We start from the raw sequence: 19343 nt of genomic DNA on the forward strand, positions 1-19343 counted from the left end.
CATGGGATGTTGAGGGAAGCTGTCACTGGGAGAAATGAAAACCGATATGTTGCCTTTCCCATTTATGCGCACTGATAACTGGATTAAGATCTTGGGCTTTTACACAACACTGACTTCAATACTTGAATAGCAGAGCTTAACAGCTGCAGGGCAGTGGTCTAGAGTGTATGTGTGCGCATGTGCAAATTTTTGCAATAAAAGCAATCTCTAGGGAGAGACTCACATACTTGCCTGATGGGCCAAATGACCTTGCAAAAGTTAGCTGACACAAACCTTCACTGTTTACTTTCAATAGAGGTCCAGAGAGAGACATTATTATTCCTATCGTTGATTTGTGTGAGCAATTTCTTTCAAATCAAAACCTTTCTGCTAAAAAGATTTGTAAAGGTCATTATAACAAAGCAGAAAGGTGTCAGCTGGGTTTGCCTTCTTTCACCTTGTTGAGAGTATCTTGTACTGATTTACATGTGGGCAGAACAATTTACATGTTTCTGTGCAAACAAAACCTCTCACACTCTCAGAAGTTGCAATGAGGACTAAAGGGAAAGAACAAAAGAAAGATCTAGACCTAGAAAAACGTCTTTTGAAATGTGCTCAGAAATCTAAACATTCTTTCAGACTATAATACACTACATTTTGTTCTGATGCACTAGAAGGATGACACATACTAGCATTCCTCACTGTGTGCTTTATTTCCTGCAGGCTTTGCAGCGTGACTGCTGCACACATGCATCCTGCTGGGGTGATAAGATGTTTGTGTGTGTCTCAGAAACTGCTGGTCAGTTTCTACATAGATTTCAGTCTGCCAACAATTGTATCAGCCTGAAGTAATGGCCAAAATCAGAGCCTTTATAAAGCTAATTTTACTCTCTGTCTTGGGGAAAATCTTAACATCTACTTTGTCCGCCCATGAAAAGAAACTCCCTTCTAAGTAATTGTGTTTCCTTACTCAGTGTACAAGAACATTTTTCTTAAGAAAAGTCAACATGAAATCTAACACTCTGTACATCTCTGCTCTTTGCACAACGAGAGACAAAGTGATCTTTTTCAGGGAAGAATGGCTCATATGCATGTTATTCTACTCTCTCACATGCATGCAAACCAAATGACCACTGAACTCAGACAACAAGACTGCATCAATACAGCATCTCTGCAGGCCATAAGTCAAGTGCAGGGGAGAAAGTAGAGGGGGAACTGGGAGAGGACAGAGGGATGGAGAAAGAAATGAAAGAGCTGATCTTCCTTAGCAAAAGCACTACAAAAGAACACAGTGAATACGTTTATCTGGTGTGACACAGAGGATCTCATGACTGTCTGTGTTTCGGTTTCTCACTGATTCTGGGTTGCATGAGTGCTAGGGTGTGACTGTCCATATCAGGGATGTGCATGAGTAAGTACTCCTCCTACACTGAATACTTTGCTAGTACAAACACTATTTAGACTAATGCAAATTCATTTACCCTTTCCTACTCAATTTTAAGCCTTATTTTAATTATATCAAAATGTTATTGCTTTAATGAATGCATATTCCTCATCAAGTTTTGTGAAAATGCATTGAGGTTTTGACGCCATTATTTTTAAACTGTGATGTAACGTTTGTAAATGAAACAAAATATAAGCTTCACTTGAACATTTTTGGTAAGGTTTTTTTTTTCCTACTTGCTCATTCAGGCCGGTTCAGATTTTTACCTGCCCTGCTAAAATGCACAAAAAAAAGTTATTGTTTTCGTTGTTTTTGAACCATGTAATATTGTAAAAGTGCTTTAAGATTTTCAGGTAGGTCTAAATATACAAAAACTGAAAAATTAGGCACTGCGCAGGCTTTACTCCATAAATTATAAATTAAAGATTAATCCTTATTAAAGCTACAGAAGTTATTCAGTCAAGAGCAGTGTGTGATTTTCTCTTTGTCTTTTGTTCTTTGATTATCATTTATGAAACAGACAGCAGAAGGTTTATTAGGCTGCTGTCACTTTAAGACCTGACACATAACGCGGATCTGACTCACCACTCTTTCCGTTCGTTTAACACTTTTTAACTCATTTAAGACTGCGCTTATGAGGATACTTGACAAAACGGGAATTTTGACACTTTTGTGTGGCAAGCGGAATTATGTGCATGCGTTTCGGGTTTTTGTTCACAGAGAGCCGCTACACAGACAGTAGGCTACAGATTTTAGTTTTTTTTTTGCGTCTTATCGCACTTGAATGGTTTAATAGCACTTTAATAAATGATAGAGTGACCATATACTGTAGCGCAGCCAAAGGACAACAGGAAAAAAAAAACAGATGCTGCGTTAATTTTTTTTAAAGCGTTAAACTGAATAAATTAAATCACAAAATTAGCGTGTTAATTTTGACAGCCCTAACAGAAATATAACACAAAAAACTAAAACGGCCATTTTTTGACTATTTTCAAATTTCAGAGGTATTCTAACTGCATTATAAAATGCTATATTACACAATAAAAGTGTGCAATCTCAAGCCGTGTTTCTGCTTGCTTTTTTTGCAAACTGAGTGAAAATGCAAGCTCCCACATATTTAAAACAATTACAATATCATAATATAAATCATAAAAATATCATTTTTACAGAACTGCAAAATTACTGAAATACCCATCTCTTGTTCATATCTACTCTAGACTATAATGACCATAGAAAAGCTAGTGCACTCAGTGCTTATCTGATGTCACCTCATGCCATTCTACCAACTCCTTCCTGTCTATCCATCTCACCCTGTCTTCCCCCGTTCACCGTATCAACACTAGTCCAAACAAATTCATTCCTCACAGACACATCCACTAATGTCAGTACAAATGAAAATACAAATGGGTGTGCTGGAACAGAAAAGAGAGAGAGAGAGAGAGAGAGAGAGAGAGAGAGAGAGAGAGAGAGAGAGAGAGAGAGAGAGAGAGAGAGAGAGAGAGAGAGAGAGAGAGAGAGAGAGAGAGAGAGAGAGAGAGAGATCAGAAAAGAAAGAAAAGAAAACATTTTTACAACTGATCAAACCATAGGGCATTGATGCTGTTGGGTGGAAATCAAGAGAGAGTAAGAGTGGGAGAGATTGAGCTTGATAGAGAAAGGTGCTTGCTTACCCTGCATGGTTTTGCCCAGGCCTTGACCCAACTTCCAGCCATGTTTCTGAAGGAGCCGGTGCCCAATGTTATCCTGATGTGAGGAAGAAAGGAAAGAAAGACCACAATATTCCAATAATAAGAAGTGCTTTCCTCACACACACACACACACACACACACACACACACACACACACTCACACTGAGTCAGGAGTACACATGGTAGCCAGACAACTGTCAAAACATCTTCACTCACTGTCATCAACATTAGCAACATCTGCTACACCTTTAAACTCCTTGTCAGATGGGGAGCGGAAGGGAGAGAGAGGGAGGAAGAGCAGAGGGAGATAGATAGAAGAACAAGAGGAGGAAAAGTCATTGGGCTCTGTAAAAAGGCACATATCTGAAGCCTTTACTCTAGTGTTTGTTGTGGAGGAGTAATTGAACCCAACTTCATACTAAAGTCTATAGTGTAACATCTAATCTATAGCTTAAAAGGGGCATTCCTCAAATTAACTAGTGAAGGTAACAGCTAAAAGGGATGTAAGTTTACGCTACCAACCTCTGAGTTTACGAACTCACTTTCAGTCTCAAAGGAAGGAGGGAGGAACGTACGGTTATATACGTATCATGACACACAAATACATATATAAACCATCTCAGGGAAAAAGATTAATGCACAAACAACTAAGGGGGAAGGAACGGCACAGATATGAGCTTGCATACACATAAAAACCAAAAACTTTCACAAGCTTTTTGTGAGTTCATCATCATGACAACAGAGCCACCACAAAAAAAAACATACAGTATGTAGCTGTAACGAGAGCGAAAGGAGGAGATCAGGGAGTGAGACAGTCAGAAGAGGTAGATTGATAGATTTATGGAGAGACAAAAAAGAAAAATGGAGAGAGAGGGAGGCCTCGTTTACCATTGAGAGGCCCGATCTGCATGTGTGTGAGTGTGTGTGTGTGTGTGTGTGTGTGTGTGTGTGTTCGCATTTTATAGACTGATCTGATGCTTCAAAAACAAACAAAACTTAAAAAAAAAAAAAAAAAAAACAGAGGGTACTGAAATAAATACATGAAATGCAAGAATATCCCAAAAAAAAAAAAAAAAAAAAAAAAAAAAAAAATCACAACAGCTTTAATCTGATCCAAGCATAAAGAAAAAAAAAAAATATATGGATTAAAAATGTGAGCACTGAAAAAAAAAAAAATATATATATATCTACACACACACCACAAATAAAAGGCCAATATGAACAACAGCAAAAAAAAAAAAAAATAGAGGTGAAAACCAAAACCATTAACCAGCATGCAGCTTTTTGTTAAACCATTTTTAACAAAAAGAGACGGCGGTGTTAGTCGTATCTGTATAATAGTAACTTAAGCATATACAGGGAAGGAGAGGGCAGCAGAGAGCTCAAGATGTTGTTAGAGATGAGGGCAAGCATGTTACAGTGGTTATGCACAAGGTCATCTAAACAGATGTCACAACCTACAGAGCATGAGCATAAGATGGAGCAGCCATGAGTGGTGTGTGAGAGGCAAGGAGTGGAGCAAGAACAAGGTTAGAGCATTATGGGTAGGTAGGGAGGGAGAGGTTACCCCCACAAGACACACCCGCTTTCCATTAGCTCTGCCGATTGTTTACCACGCCCACGCAATGGTTTGACCAATTTGGATTCTGAACTGACAGCCCTAAACATACATTTTATAAATATAAAGCCATTAGTCTTAGTCTGTTATTAGAGATCCATGAGGCTTGTTTTTAATAGTGCTTCAAATAGCTACTCCATTTCTTTTCCTTACTTTGGTGTTAAGACTGCTACTGGGATTTGATCATATTTTTCCATTTATTTAATGGGGTTATTGCAACAGACCTCCTGAGACGTCCCTAACTCACTTAAGTGTTGGGTTGATTAGAAAACCTATGGCAATTCACACTTTTCTGCTTTCTCTATGGGTTTCTAAAGAATAGTGCCCAACAATGGTATTAAACATCAGTATGTTAAACAGAAAACAACAGTGTTCAAAGGAAAAGAAACTGATATGTTTGAATGAATTCATTTTGTGAATTTGCGTTTGCATATACACTAATGTTCAAAAGATTGGGGTTGGTAAGATTTTTTTTGAAAGTCTCTCATACTCACCACTGCTGCATTTATTTGATCAAAAATACAGTAAAAACAATAATATTGTGAAATATCATTACAATTATTTCTTCCTGTGATTTGAAGCATCACAATATGATTTAATAATAATATAAATTTCTTATTTAAAAAATATTTGTGCTGATGTTCATGGATTCTTTGATAAATAGAAAGTTCAGAAGAATTATTTTAAATTGATTTTTTTTTTTTTTTTGCAACAATTTAAGTCTTTAAATCTAAATGAAGGGGAAAAAAAAAAAATTGACCCCAGACTTTTGAATGGTAATGTATATCTTAAAAAAACTATAGTAATACTATTGTTGTTATTCAAAATTTTATAATTTGTATCAAAAAGCAGAGCTAAAAATAATTAAAAATCAGTTCTCCTCTTCTTATTGGTTATCATACCCATACAAAAACAATCGGTATCATATCGGCCATACAAAATGAATATTGGTTGATATATATAAAAAGAGAGATGTTATAATATGTTATACAAAATAATCGTGTTAAATCTTCAGTTCGTTTATATCTTAGCTTGGAGTGAGTGTGTGTGTGTGTGTGTGTGTGTGTGTGTGTGTGTGTGTGTGTGTGTGTGTGTGTGTGTGTGTGTGTGTGTGTGTGTGTGTGTGTGTGTGTGTGTGTGTGTGTGTGTGTGTGTGTGTGTGTGTGGTGATAGAATATGGAAACGTTTTCTCCAGATGGTTTGCGCATGGGGAGCTGCACTAATGCTCATCTTGTACAAAATCCCCTTTGGGCCTCTGAACATCCAAACAGCTATGTGCATGTTCTTCTGTTCAAATTACAGGGACGAAAAAAAAGGAACAAGACCGTGGGATAACGATCATTTCCTTTTCTGTATTTATAGTCAGCAGAGGAGGCCACAGAACGCACATCAAAACCAGCAAAAGGCCAATTGCAGCTTGCATTTACCTCTAAAGAAATGATGATATATAATTAATCATAAGACACAAGCTCATTGTGTACAGATGTGAAGACAGACCGCAGGATCAAGAGCGCAAGTCCCAGGATCTTTCATTTATCGGCAGTGCAGATGCGCCTGCAGTAAGCCCAACCCAAAAGGCCTGCAATGCAGTGGCTCTGCAGCATCCTCTGCTAACAACACACAGCATTTCATCATTCTGAAGACTCGAGGAGCATCTAAACAGGGTGCGCACTGAGCTGACCTCACATTACCTCTTCCTGCTGAGTGGAGCACTTTACACAGCAAACATGAACTTCTCTTTGCCAAACAGGAGACCATTAGATCAAGAGAACAGAACTTGGGGAAGAAAGCTGTCTTTGTTTAGTTTAATTGTTCCAATCAGAATCAGGCAAATGTGGCCCAGATCCACTGGCCCTGTGGATGGCGTGTCAGGCAGACGTGGGAGGCGGATGGGCTTTGTGGGGGCAAATGGATGAATGCACTAAAATTAAACAGACAGATGAAGAGCAAAAACGCCGAAGAATCCAACAGCAGTGCAAGTGGAGTGAAAACATGTCCATACGAACCTGGCTTTTAAACCCTGGGCTGTCAAAAGAACAGTCAAACGTCACACAAACTGAAGAAACTGGCCAATCTCTACAGCTTTCTACTGGTCACACTGTCTCTCTGATCCACTACATTACCACAGTGAATTCACACATCTACACATCCACTAACTGGCAGTTAATTCATATAAATGATTAAAAAAAAAAAAAAAAAAAAAAAAAATGTTATATTGTCCAAACATATACACTCCCACAAGTAAAGAGTGATGGAGAGTGATGTTATCAACAAAGTAAAAGCAGGAAGTGAGAGAGGGAGTGGAAGGTGGGATTAAAATAAAACAGGAGAGAGATGTGCAGGGCAGCGAGTGGTTTTACAGTGTGCTTTATTTGCGATTTGTGACCGCTTCATTAAGAATTGAGAATGAGATCACACTAAATTTGACATTTTATATTGTGTATATCAATACTGAAGCATGGAAAATTCACAGTACCGCTGATATAAAAACATGTCACCTTGTAAATAAAATGTAAATAAACACACCTCTATTTCTTTTCTTTCTGTCCATGAAATGTGTGAAATGAAAATATGAAAACAGAAAGGACAATTATGCTGATACACTGGAAATAAAAAATATCTTAAAGTGACTAGGAATTGATGGTCTCAGAGACCAATGGAAATGTCAAATCAAAGAACTATAAAGGCTGTGACACACCAAGCCGAGAGTCGGCCACCGGCACGCATCTGGTTTTCGCAGTGTGTTCTACTCATCGGCTCTCACCTGATTCAGCATGTTGAAATGCCGTCAGTGAGAAAGATCACTTTGAATGGCAGTTCAGTTTAGCGAACGAATCAGTGCATGAGAATAAAAGCAAAAGTGATGAAAACGAGCAAAGAAGTCAAGACGGCACAGACAGAAGGCTGTTTTAATTTTACATCATCTTACCTGAACATTCCAATACGCCAATATTTTCATAAAATGAGCTTGCTAGAATGAAAAAAGTGAACAGCATGATTGATATTCAAAATGGTAAGAAAGCGCTGCTTTGTTTTACGGTTTGTATATCTGCAGTCCTAAGTTTGGTTTCCCTTTTTGAATGACGAATATAGGACTATTGATACCTGCTGATATAGACAGTTATTTCCTTCCACGCAGATGCAGAGCTCATGTGCTAGTTGGCAGTCACCTGTAGTCCTTTTGATGTGCTCAAGCGCAGCTTTATGGCTCAGACGTAGTGGCAACAACAGATGGCTTTTGTTGCCGGCTTACCGGTAGTTCTTTGACATTGGCTTGGTGTGTCACGGCCTTAAGAGTCAGTAGGTGGTGGTTGATGATGAAACCATTTATGAGGTGACAGTGTTCTTGCTGACCTTCATGCTCTGTAGCTGGTTGCCAAAATGCTTTAAACAGATAGATGACCAACAAGAGCGAGAGAGATCAGAGCAGGACAGTGTTATCAAGTTAAGATGGGGTAACGGGCCAGCCAAAGTTTTTTAGGGGAGGGTGTATGTTTGTTAGGGGACCTTGACAGCTGTTGTTGCGTCAGTGTGCTTATGGAAGAGAGAGAGAGAAAATCTAACATTCTCTTCCTTACTGCTTTTGCTTAAAAATTTAACTATGTTTCTTAATTCATTCCACTTTGTTTGATATTTGGTTCTGTAATGCTATAATATTAAGTATAGCTAAAGTGTTCAAACACTTTTTGGTGCCACTGAGTTCCTGGAAAGTCCTGGTCTTCATTGTTCATTTTATATAAAAAAAAAAAAGAAACAAAGAGGAAGACTGAACACAGATGATGGAAAAGATACCTCGGCTATAGGGTCGCAACTACAGATCAGGGCTCTTTTGAAATGGCAAACCTTGACCTTTCTATCATAACACTCCTCGGTTTAAATTTCACACAGAAGATCATCAAGACCTTCATTAAGAGAATGTGTGTGCATGTGGTTGCAAACTTAAACTGTATGAACTGAAAGTTTTGAAGAATGCATGTGCCAATTTTTCAAGTCTATTAGGTTGTAAATTGTTGTACCAGTGAGAGAGATATTATGTATTATACTTACTGTATCTCATAGTCACTCATGGGCTATGTTTACACAGTCAGCATTTGGGATTTACAATCATTTATTCATACTGTTGGTATGAATAAATAACCAAAGCCAAGCTTTTTTTTTTTATAGTGACTGAAGGTAATTAAAATGGGGACCTGCAGAACACTGGAAAGTCTTATGTATAATAAATGTGTCCAATCAAGGTGCACATTTCTCCCTTCAATCTTGTTTAATGGATAGCAGCTTTGGAAGCTTTTTTTTTTTTAATTTATATTCAAGTGTAGAAGGCAATGCTTGGGTCTTACCCAGATCACAAAACTGATGGGAGCAGTGCCGGTGGAACGGTGACTGGATCTAAAACCTTCAGATATCAAACAGCTCATATAACCATCTCTGTGAGTTACCAGAACCCCAAAAGAAAACACACTCAAGACACTGACTGTATGACGTGACAGACAGCTATGTTTCCCGTGTGGTTGCGTTCACACAGCACAGGTTTACTGAGTCTACTCTCAAGATGTGGTTGCCCTGAACATTTAAGGGAGTGATGTTGTTCATAAATGCTTTTGTGACTCTCGTAAAAGACCAAATTGTGTGAAAATAACCATATTTAGCAGTGCAAAATATAGGACTGACAATTGTATTGCCAGACATGATGCATTCTGAGTGTTCTACATTATTCAAATTAAAGCCTCTAGGGAAGTCAGTTACACACCAGGAGTAGCGATAATCAAATCCATTATGTGTGTGATTTACGTGATGTCTGTCATTTGACTTGATTACTGCCCAGTGCACATCTCCTTGGGTTGGGGGGCAAGAAAAGGAAGATGAGAATTAGGGTACATTGTAGGATGAAGGGGAGTGTGTGTGAAAGAGAAACTAATGCTATTGACTTAACATGCAAACAGACAAACAAAGATGTTAAGAGAGCAAGAAAGAAGAGGGAATAAGTAGATAAAAGCATATGGGAAAATAAGAGAAGATCCCGAATACCACAAACCTCTAGCTGCCTACAGATCACACACAATGATTGGCAGAGGAGAGGCATGGGAAACAAGAGCATGACAAACACAGCGCTCGAACACAAGACGCACACACATACATGCAGCGATGGCTGTCACTGTCTACCCAGACCAGCTGCTAGGAGTTCTTTGATATAAATACACCACTGGTGTTTGGTGGAAATAGCCCTGACACATTAGATCTAGAACAGGAAAACAGGGGGCAAATAAACCAAAGCTCAGATGTTGCTGTGTGTTTGTGTGACTGAGGAAATATTATGCACTGTATACTATGCTCTGAGTGTAAAAAAAATTAATTGACAGTGATAGCCATTGCTTCCTGAGGTGTGTAACGTCTCTGCTCTTCACGAACACTGCGTGTGGCAGTTCTGCTCTCCACACCCCTCCATAGACAATAGTGCAGGAGCAGGAATCATTTGGTTCAGGCAGGCAGCCAGGCCACCTCTCCTGCTCTCTCTCGTGTCCTTCTGACCCGCACTCTGGGAAGGTGGCTGCTCCAAACAATACTGAATAGATCTGACCAAGAGACATCTTGATGAAAAAAAAAAAAAATCTGCCCCTAGACACATGAAAACATACTTCTACAGCTTGTTAAAAAATTATTGGACATGAATACATGACTCAAAGTCATACTTACAGTAATAAAAGCTATTAACATAGTAACGATATTTATATATATATACACACACTTTTGACATTCAATTCACCATGTCCAGTATCACACTCAACAATAAGGATTTTTTCCCCCAAAGTTTTTAGCAAGTGTAATAGCATTCAATAAATATTTGAACATTTTCTTTACCATAGAACAAAATAAAGTAAAAAAATAAATAAATCTGTATAATTTAATGTGTTTAAAATTTCCAATATGGCTGGCTCAACTGGGATACTCTCACACTGTGCCATCCTTATTGTTGAGCCCTGACACTAATGTCAACACATGGAAAAGTGGTCATTTCAATACAAAATGGTGGTTTTTATTAAACCGATGACCTGCTTTTAAAGACAGGACTGCAGGTGTTTTATATAGCTTGATTTTCATGTATATAACCAAAAAAAAAAGAAAAAAAAAAAAAAAAGAGAGAAAAGCGAAGAGAGCGATATTAAGTAATATAATAGAAAGATACACTTGAGAATCTGATTTTAGAGAATTTACCCTACAATAAAGTGTAACTGGAGCAGAGAGGACAACATGGAGAGGAGGAGAGGCATCCGGCATGCAAACCTCTGAAATACAGAGCGAACCAGAGGAACAAGACAGAGACAGAGACGAGAGCTGCCTGCGATATTATCTACATGCCTAGTCAGCGAAAAATGCAGTCCCAGTTGCACAAGCACCATGCCAGCACATAATGACAGAGGGTACTGTACACCGAATCACTGTGTTGGAGAGACAGAAAGAAGGACAGAATGGAGAGAGAGAGAGAGAGAGAGAGAGAGAGAGAGAGAGAGAGAGAGAGAGAGAGAGAGAGAGAGAGAGAGACGAGAGAGAACGAGAGAGAGCGAGAGAGAGTGAGAGACAGAGAGAGAGTGAGAAAGCGTTACAAGGAGCCCCTAAAGAGACAGGAGGAGGAGAGCAGAGCGTGCAGATACAAACCGGGTCAGAGCTGCTTAGCTAATTGGGGCCAATTCGCTGCAGGAGAGAAATGTCGAACACCCCAAGTTGTGTACAATACTGAAAATATCTGAAATGAACTGTCCTACACAAACACTAACACAAAAAACAAAAACACACAAGATACTGGGCACTAGTGTGCTCATACACACATACACCACATTCCCTCTAGCTCTCTGCTATGTGAGGTGGACGACACACTGAGTGGTTCATATCTAAATCAGGTCAGTCTAGTTTGAATCAAATAGAGCAGACACACAGACCAGTTGTGTAATTGAATTGGTGGCGTATCAGAGGTGTGCCTCTAAGTCTGTCAAATCTGGCTGACTAAGAGTGAATGTATTGACGGAAAGCTTTAATTAAACCACTAAATGTCTGTGTGAATAAATGAATTATTCTAGCTCTGTGAGTTAACGCACATTCACGTCTTCTAAAGAGGCAGTTTGTTTTTTTCGTCCTGTACGCTTTTTTTTATTTGCAAGGAGATAGACGCGAGCGGTGCAATGCGACAAAAGAAACCATTACAATCAGTGATGCTGTTAACACTGGATGCAGCGCGACAACAGCAAATCCCAGACAGTAAACTGGTGCCTCTTTATTTCTGACATACTCTAAAGCCAAAAGCATACTTCGGCCGTACGCATGACATAATTTGTGTCAACAGGAAGATCCGCGGAACATCCGGACGCAGAACAATTTGAGACCGGCAGACAGTCCGCGTACAACACCGCATATGTGAGTGCCTTGAGCGCTTGAAAACAAAATCCACTAGATAGTGTGCACATGCTGAACGCGTCTTTCCGCGCTCATGGCCAAAGGAGCATACTTTGTAAGGCTCACATGCTCAACTGTGCGCGAAGCGGAGCGGAACGCGGAAAATTAAGTATACCCGGGCCTTAAGCGCTCACAGTACTTCTGACACGAAGGAAAAATGGATTTGAAACGGTCACTTGTCACGCTGCAAAAAAAAAAAAAAGTGATGTTCTTCCTCAGTATTTTTGTCATTTTTTTCCAGTGCAAATGTCTAAAGATTCTAAAATCAAGATACAAACTTGAGATGCAAAATGACAAAATATGAAGTCTTGTTTTCTGAAAAAGTTTGATTAAAACAAGAACAAATATCTGCCAATGGGCACAGAAAAATCAACTTAATTCAAAGGGAAGTTCATATAAATAATTGATTTAAGCATGAACTCAATTTTGTAATTTTTTTTTTTTTCAAGACTTCATTGTACATTTGCATCACAAGTTCATGTATCTATTTGTACAAAAATACTGAGAAAAATATATATTTTTTTTTTTTGCAACACATCCAACATTTAATGCCATGATGAAGAATTTAATACTTTCTGCTCTGATTTAAGACCTTTTTAAGGCCTTAATTTGTGCAAGGGCGAATTAAGACTTTTTAAGACCTGCAGAAACCCTGTATAAAATTAAAATGTACTCTTGTGATGCAAAGCTGAATTTTCAGCATCATACTCCAGTCTTCAGTGTCACATGATCCTTCAGAAATCATTTAATATGCTGATCTGGTGCTCAAGAAACATTTTTTATCATTATCAATGTTGAAAACAGTTGTGCTGCTTAATATTTTTGTGGAAACCATGATGCATATTTTTTATATTTTTGTACCATTTTAATTTACTTTACTATCACTTAAATTGAATGCTATGAATCAATTTAACATTGATCAATTAAATGTGTCTCTGAATATAAAGCATTCACTTCTTTCAAAACAAAAAATAGTGGTAGCGTCTACATTAATATTTTTTTTAATGGTTTTTGTGAATTGTTTGGTTAATTCTGGATATACTGTGGCTATCATGAGGGCCCTTGGCATCCTCCCACATTGAAGCTGAATGGAGTTCATCCAGGACAATAGCCAGAGGAGCCTACTCATGTACAAGCGGTCTGCACGTTGAAACGGCCTTGGATAAGGCAGTGCAACAATTGAGCAATCATGGGTAATAAATCAAAATCTATAGGTTGATCAAAAAGTTTTATTGCACATGAGTGACTGTGCATGTCTGTTTCTATCTTTTACCTTTTTCACAGTGTGCCATCCACTTCACATTTCAAACAAATGTCAAAAACTCATTTTATTCAGAAATACCATCTAACATCCACACAAGCACATCCATCCTCACTCATCTGTGATCAAACAAATAAAAAAATAGCAAGCTGATCACAGTGATTGGTACAATCCAACAGATCTGCTTCACCTGTGTCTTCATTATACAGTCACACAGGTGATGACACCAGATGTGTTCATTGAAGGCCGAAGTGGAGAACAGGGAAGGGGGTCTACGGTGGCCTCCAGAAAGGGAGTGCTGACTTATTTACCAAAAAGGATGTGATTTGACTATCTCTAAAATAAGGGTAGGGGCTGACCATAGAGGTGGTGTGGCTATCCCTGACTGGACCAATCATTCACACTCTCACACACAGGAAGCAGCTGTTCTAGTCAACAGTACCAAATGAGGTGTGCAGCCTTACCGGTTCTATGGGCTTGTCCAAAGAGGCCTGTTCCAACTCCAACTGACCTTCCTCATACTGGTCAAAGTGATTTCCACCCTGAGAGGAGAAAGGGAAATGAAAAGAGACAAGGAAGATAAATTAAAGCAGAGCAAACATTCCCTGTAAAATTATTTGTATGCTAAAATGAAGGACGTCCCTCAAAGTTTCCCCAATAAAAATGTAACCGCATACAAAACAAACAGATGTTCCATTCTTAAAGGAAATGAGCAAACAGTACTGAAACATCCACTGATTCTTGGCTTCATGGTCAGCGCCAAAATCTAGACAAACCGGATCATTCATCTACCTAGATTTCGACAACAGGAATTTAATCAGATGAGAAAAACGAGGTCACCTTGAAAGGGGAGGGGTGATTTCCAATCCACCTGCTCATCTTTTTCTCTATGAAAGATAGGTCAGTCAGTCTAGCCGTTTTTATTCTATTGTTATTTATATCTTTTGCCACTTGCTACTGAATTGAGAGGAAATTTGCAGGCACAGGAATGAGAGTGGGCTGGAACCAAAACTGTTTGTAATATGAGTTTCACAGCTCAAAGCCTAACCATTAGGCCATGTCTTTGACCTCTTTAGCCTTTTAAACATGTAGTTACATTGGAACCATTACAACAAACCAGAGACCAGTCTAAAAGTAAACTAAAAGTAAGTTTGTGTAAGACAACAACGGAAGTAGATCTTTTCTTCCATATTGTGATGTACTGTTACGGAATTGTGTAATTCTGTATATTGCTTATTTGGTTTATTTTGTTTGTTTTCTGTTATTGCTATTACTGTGTGTGTGTGTGTGTTCTCTTTGTTTGGTGGTGGCAAGTATGATATCGCGTAATCAGTTGCGGGATGGCTCCACCTCTCTCTGCCGGGATTGGATTACGACGATTGAATGAGGGTTTAAAACCATCTCTTCCTCTTCCTGCAGTTGAGCTGTTGCGACTTCAGGACGGTCGCACTCTCCAGCCACCAGACCACCATTACACATTGTGCATTATTTTCCATTCTGTTATATATTTGCTTTTCTTTACAGTGATGGTGTTCTGTAGGGTTGACCTGCCCTTTTCTTTTGAAATTAAGTTCGCTCTGTTTTTGTTAGTGTAGTAAGGGTAATTTGTTGTATTTTGATTTTGATATTTTGAGGGAAGTTATTTTGGATATTTTTGTTTATTACCCATTTTGTTTGTTATTTTGGGCCTTGGGTCTTCCTGAAGTTTATGCACCCACTGGTTTATGTTATCCTGGAAATTCTCAAATATTTATTTTTTTCATCTTAACAAAACGTTAATCGTTTTCTTGAACCCTGAATCCAGTGGTTTATTTATTTATTTTATTTGGTCTGAGGACTGGGCAGGGGAGGCTTTTTTTTTCTTCTTTCTTTTATTTATTTATTTGGATTTAACCTAGACGGATCGTAATATCTACATCCTAAGGTATGGAGAAAAAAATGTGGGATGGGGACTTGCATTTATCTATCGGTTGTTGATCTGAATGCGAGCATGAGGTCGATTGTAAGAAAGTTGTAGGGTTTTAAGCAAACTAAATGATTGGAGAAGCCCAGGCATGTCACCAGAGAGAAGTCTTGTTGTTGACTGAAAGATTGAGCCATTTTGATTAAAAATAATGAGCTAAAAAAAATTAAACAAAAAAAAAAAAAAAATGGATGAGTCATTCACAATAAAATGCATTTAGAAAATGGGCCGGGTGAATTTATATTTCATGCTGACTTAAAGCTTTGATTTCACCTCTTTAAACTATTCATCTTAATTTGTTCACGAAGCACAGGATCATGGCAAATAAGTAGACAGAAAATCGATTTAATACAAACAGAAAAAAGACTGACAGAAGCTAAAACTGTTTAAGGTGTCAGCTGTTTTTGTACACCGCCATCACTCTCCAGCTCTGTGTGCCATCAGAAGCCTCTGCTACAGAGTCAACGCGTCCCAATGACAGGCCAATGACAAACCCACACCCACCCGCATACAAACAGTTTAAACCAGAACTGACTACAACAACATACTGAAGAACAGCTATAAATTCACTCAACACAGCTTTTGCACTTGACATTTAGCTTTTTTTTTTTTTTTTTGAACATTCAACAGCAGACACCCACATACATCCAGTGGGAATACTGTGTGCTCTTACACATGCAAACAAAGGAAAACTTGCTCTCAGCAGGGTCACAATTTGACACGCTCCTGCCCTCTGACACAGATCAGAGTGTTGTGGCAGCAGGACTGCAACACTGAGATAGAGACAAGAGATTTGTAGGCAGAAGGGTTATGCAGAGGAGCAACTGATGCAACCCCATGTATGACAGATGCATGTGGTGGTGCGTTCCCCAAAGGATGGATGAGGGTGTTATTTCCCCTTATCTAACCAGCAGCTCTATGGCTGTCTTTGTTTAAACTCTGACCCGAGTCACTGCTTAAAGCTGTAAGGCATGAAACCGCACCTGTTCTGAGAATTTACACTCCCCACTCACATCTACTCAGAAAACACTCTGTTAAACAACAGGGGAGCAGCCGCCCCCCTGATAGCTTGCTTTGCGTTCACCCGAACAGCTGAAGACAAGGGTCAGGCTCATTATGGGAGGTCTGTATGATCCCACTGCTTTATCTCTTACTGATGATAATGTGAACAAGTAAGGTTGTGCTCATTTATTACATGGTTCTCTGGAATACTTGATACTGATTAGTGCAGCAACTGACCAAGCAACTGAGCAGTCAAATATGACCAACGAAAGTAAATATTTCACTGCTGTCCATTGCAACATATCACAGATACTGTAATGTCTCTCATGACTTTGCAGTTATTTCATAGCATAAAAACCAGAGGAGCTAATCAGTGACATCATTTTGTGAGACTGTATGAGAGAAACATGTGACTACAGATGAATGTTAGCTTACTAGTCTAGGGCTGTAACTATCGATTCATCCTTTAGCTAACCTACCAATAAAAATTAACCATAACTTCTCTTTCAATGTTTCATTCAAACATTTTCACATAAAATACAAATTTAAAGCTGCAGTCCATAATTTTGACGCAATGACGCAAAGACAAAAGGCGGAAACCCACCTGTACCACCCGAATTATAAAACATTACTACAAGCTTACCGTTGTGAATTGGGCTAAGGTAAGGAGATAGTTCCAAACACTGGCTGGTTATGTACTTGCTCAAAAATTGATTTTGGATAATTTTTACCAAAAAGACAGCAGCTTTATCAAAAAATAAATAAAATGTCAAATCAAAAGGCATCTATAAGTAATACAAATGTCCATGATGGTTGCATTCATAGTAACTGTTTGTGATTGACAGCAAGGTGCGAGTCTTGATATGTTTCGTTCATTCAGCAGAGTAAAGTATCTGCTTGAATACATATCTGTATGAACAGCTGAAGTCACAACCACATTAAACCCCGCAGCAACAGTGTCAAAAATGGCGATTTAACGGTAGCATTCAAGTAAGAAATCGAATTTAAACAAATGTAAAAATTAACATTATGACTTCACTGTATGAATTAAATATTCACTGATTCTTAAAGCTACTGAAGTGATTCAGTCAAGAGCAGTGAGTGATTTTCTCTTTGTATTGTTGTTTGATTAACATTAATGACATTGATGGAAGCAGGTTTATTAGTAGGATTCTGGCACGCTCAGAAAAGTATGTCAGAACTGCGAGCGGAAAAAGTTTAACTGACAAGGCTTTAAAAAAAAAAACATGCAAATAATGAACTTTTGTCATGGCAAAGAACTGCAATGTCACGTGACAAGCATAACTCTACCGCTGTGTTGCTAAATGTAATGTGAATGTACATCGCATTGTACAGTATGCTGGGATGGGGGCACCAGAACTGCAACTGTCAGAATATGCACTGTAGCACAATACAACGATATTTCTTCAAAAGCAGACTGTGGAGACTTTTTAATCGTTCACAGTCTAAAATCGTGATATCGTACATCCCTAGGATGTGGACATGGACTATGCATTGGTTGTGGATTGGATGGAGGCAGATCTGAACAAGAGCATTCGGTTGTAAGAAAGGGACGGGGTTTAAGTGGACTAAATGATTGGAGTATACAGCAAACATCACCAGAGAAAATTCATTGTCGATTCACTGGAATATCCAGTTATGAAATTTTGAATTAAAAAAAATACAAGGTTTAAAAAAAAAAAAAAAAAAAATGAATTAATCATTCACAATAAGATCAATAAGAAATTAAGAATTTTTTTTTTTTTTTTTTTTTTTTTTTAATAATTTTTTTCATATCGATCTTAGTGTCCATGCATTTATTTGGTAATTGGCCAGACTGCAGACACTATCGCAGAAAACAAAATATCGCAATGTCAGTTTTTTCCAATATCGTGCAGCCCTAATCCTGTACCTAACTACACAAAGTCATGTCACACAAGCTAACCAGTCTCTGATGTGAAAACAGTCTTTGCCCAGAATCTGTGTTGTTTTCATTGTCCTTTGTTTGTTTTTTTGTTACAACGAGTTTGAGGAGTCTGAGGAAGGATTGTTCTCCACATTTATTCTGGAATAGAAAAAAATAATAACACAATTGAAAGAGACTGTGACAACCCCTCTGGGAGACCTTTGCAGGAAATACATTTCCATTCTGCACGCATTCTACTATCATCCCGTCTGCTGGTAGTGAAGACATCTGCCTGACGACAGCAGGATCAGTGACAGTTTGAGTCCAGTCCCCTCAGGAGTCAGAGATGAACTCTTATCAGCAGAACTTTGACAGAAAGGACAACCACTGGGAGAGAGTATGGCATGGGGCACATCGATGTATCATGAAATCAACATGGAGACTTCGGTTTAAGCAGGAAAGAAGATAAGGGGTTTTAAATGAACATTAATTTTTTTGCATACAAAACCCTTGCTTAACTGCAGCCAAGTAGGCCTGGTCTATCTGGCCAAAAAGATTATGACAATAAAACTTTTCATATCAGTCGATATTGATAATTATCAGGATAAATCTTGGTCTTCCATAGTATTTGGATCATGCTAATCACAGGTAAAACTATGCATTGCACCTCACTACCATGGTAAAAAAGAAACTGTGTTGTTTATATGGTATTTGTTAGGAAAAACAGTAGCCTAAAGACATTTACAATACAAATGCACAAAATCAGCTATAGCCTATTAACAAAAAATATGGTAATTATATTCCATCACCCCTTTAAAACATTTAACGCCTTGTCTACATTAATGTAATAATATAAAATTCAATTTAAATATCCCACTTTTCTGCCACAATGATTTTTCAGTTTTCAGTGTTACTACAGCAAATCATGGTAAATGTTGGTGACTTGTGGAGTGAAAAGCCTCTCACTGTATCGTTTTGGCTAAATGTTTCTCCTGTTTTCTATGTCAGTGTTTTGTTGGGAAAGTGCCTTTTCATC

At 38.4% G+C, this 19343-nt stretch overlaps 1 protein-coding gene across 8 annotated transcripts in view; it reads right to left on the reverse strand.

The window, feature by feature from the left end:
* The window catches only part of gpatch8 (G patch domain containing 8), a 36971-nt gene that overhangs the window by 12058 nt on the left and 5570 nt on the right, over positions 1–19343 (reverse strand). For 2 of the 8 annotated variants that reach the window (XM_051887432.1, XM_051887437.1), the window contains exons 2-5: positions 13901–13978; positions 11384–11419; positions 6736–6754; positions 3094–3166 (exon numbers count right to left, since the gene is read on the reverse strand). In XM_051887432.1, coding sequence (XP_051743392.1) covers positions 3094–3100 — 7 coding nt within the window. In that variant the 5' untranslated portion in view covers positions 3101–3166; positions 6736–6754; positions 11384–11419; positions 13901–13978. Of the gene's footprint in view, positions 1–3093; positions 4108–6735; positions 6755–7658; positions 7682–11383; positions 11420–13900; positions 13979–19343 lie in introns of those variants that run through there. The other 6 variants (XM_051887431.1, XM_051887435.1, XM_051887429.1 and 3 more) reach the window with 4 other exon arrangements.

The sequence above is a fragment of the Ctenopharyngodon idella genome, chromosome 3, assembly GCF_019924925.1.
Source record: "Ctenopharyngodon idella isolate HZGC_01 chromosome 3, HZGC01, whole genome shotgun sequence".
NCBI classification, from domain to species: Eukaryota; Metazoa; Chordata; class Actinopteri; order Cypriniformes; family Xenocyprididae; genus Ctenopharyngodon; species Ctenopharyngodon idella.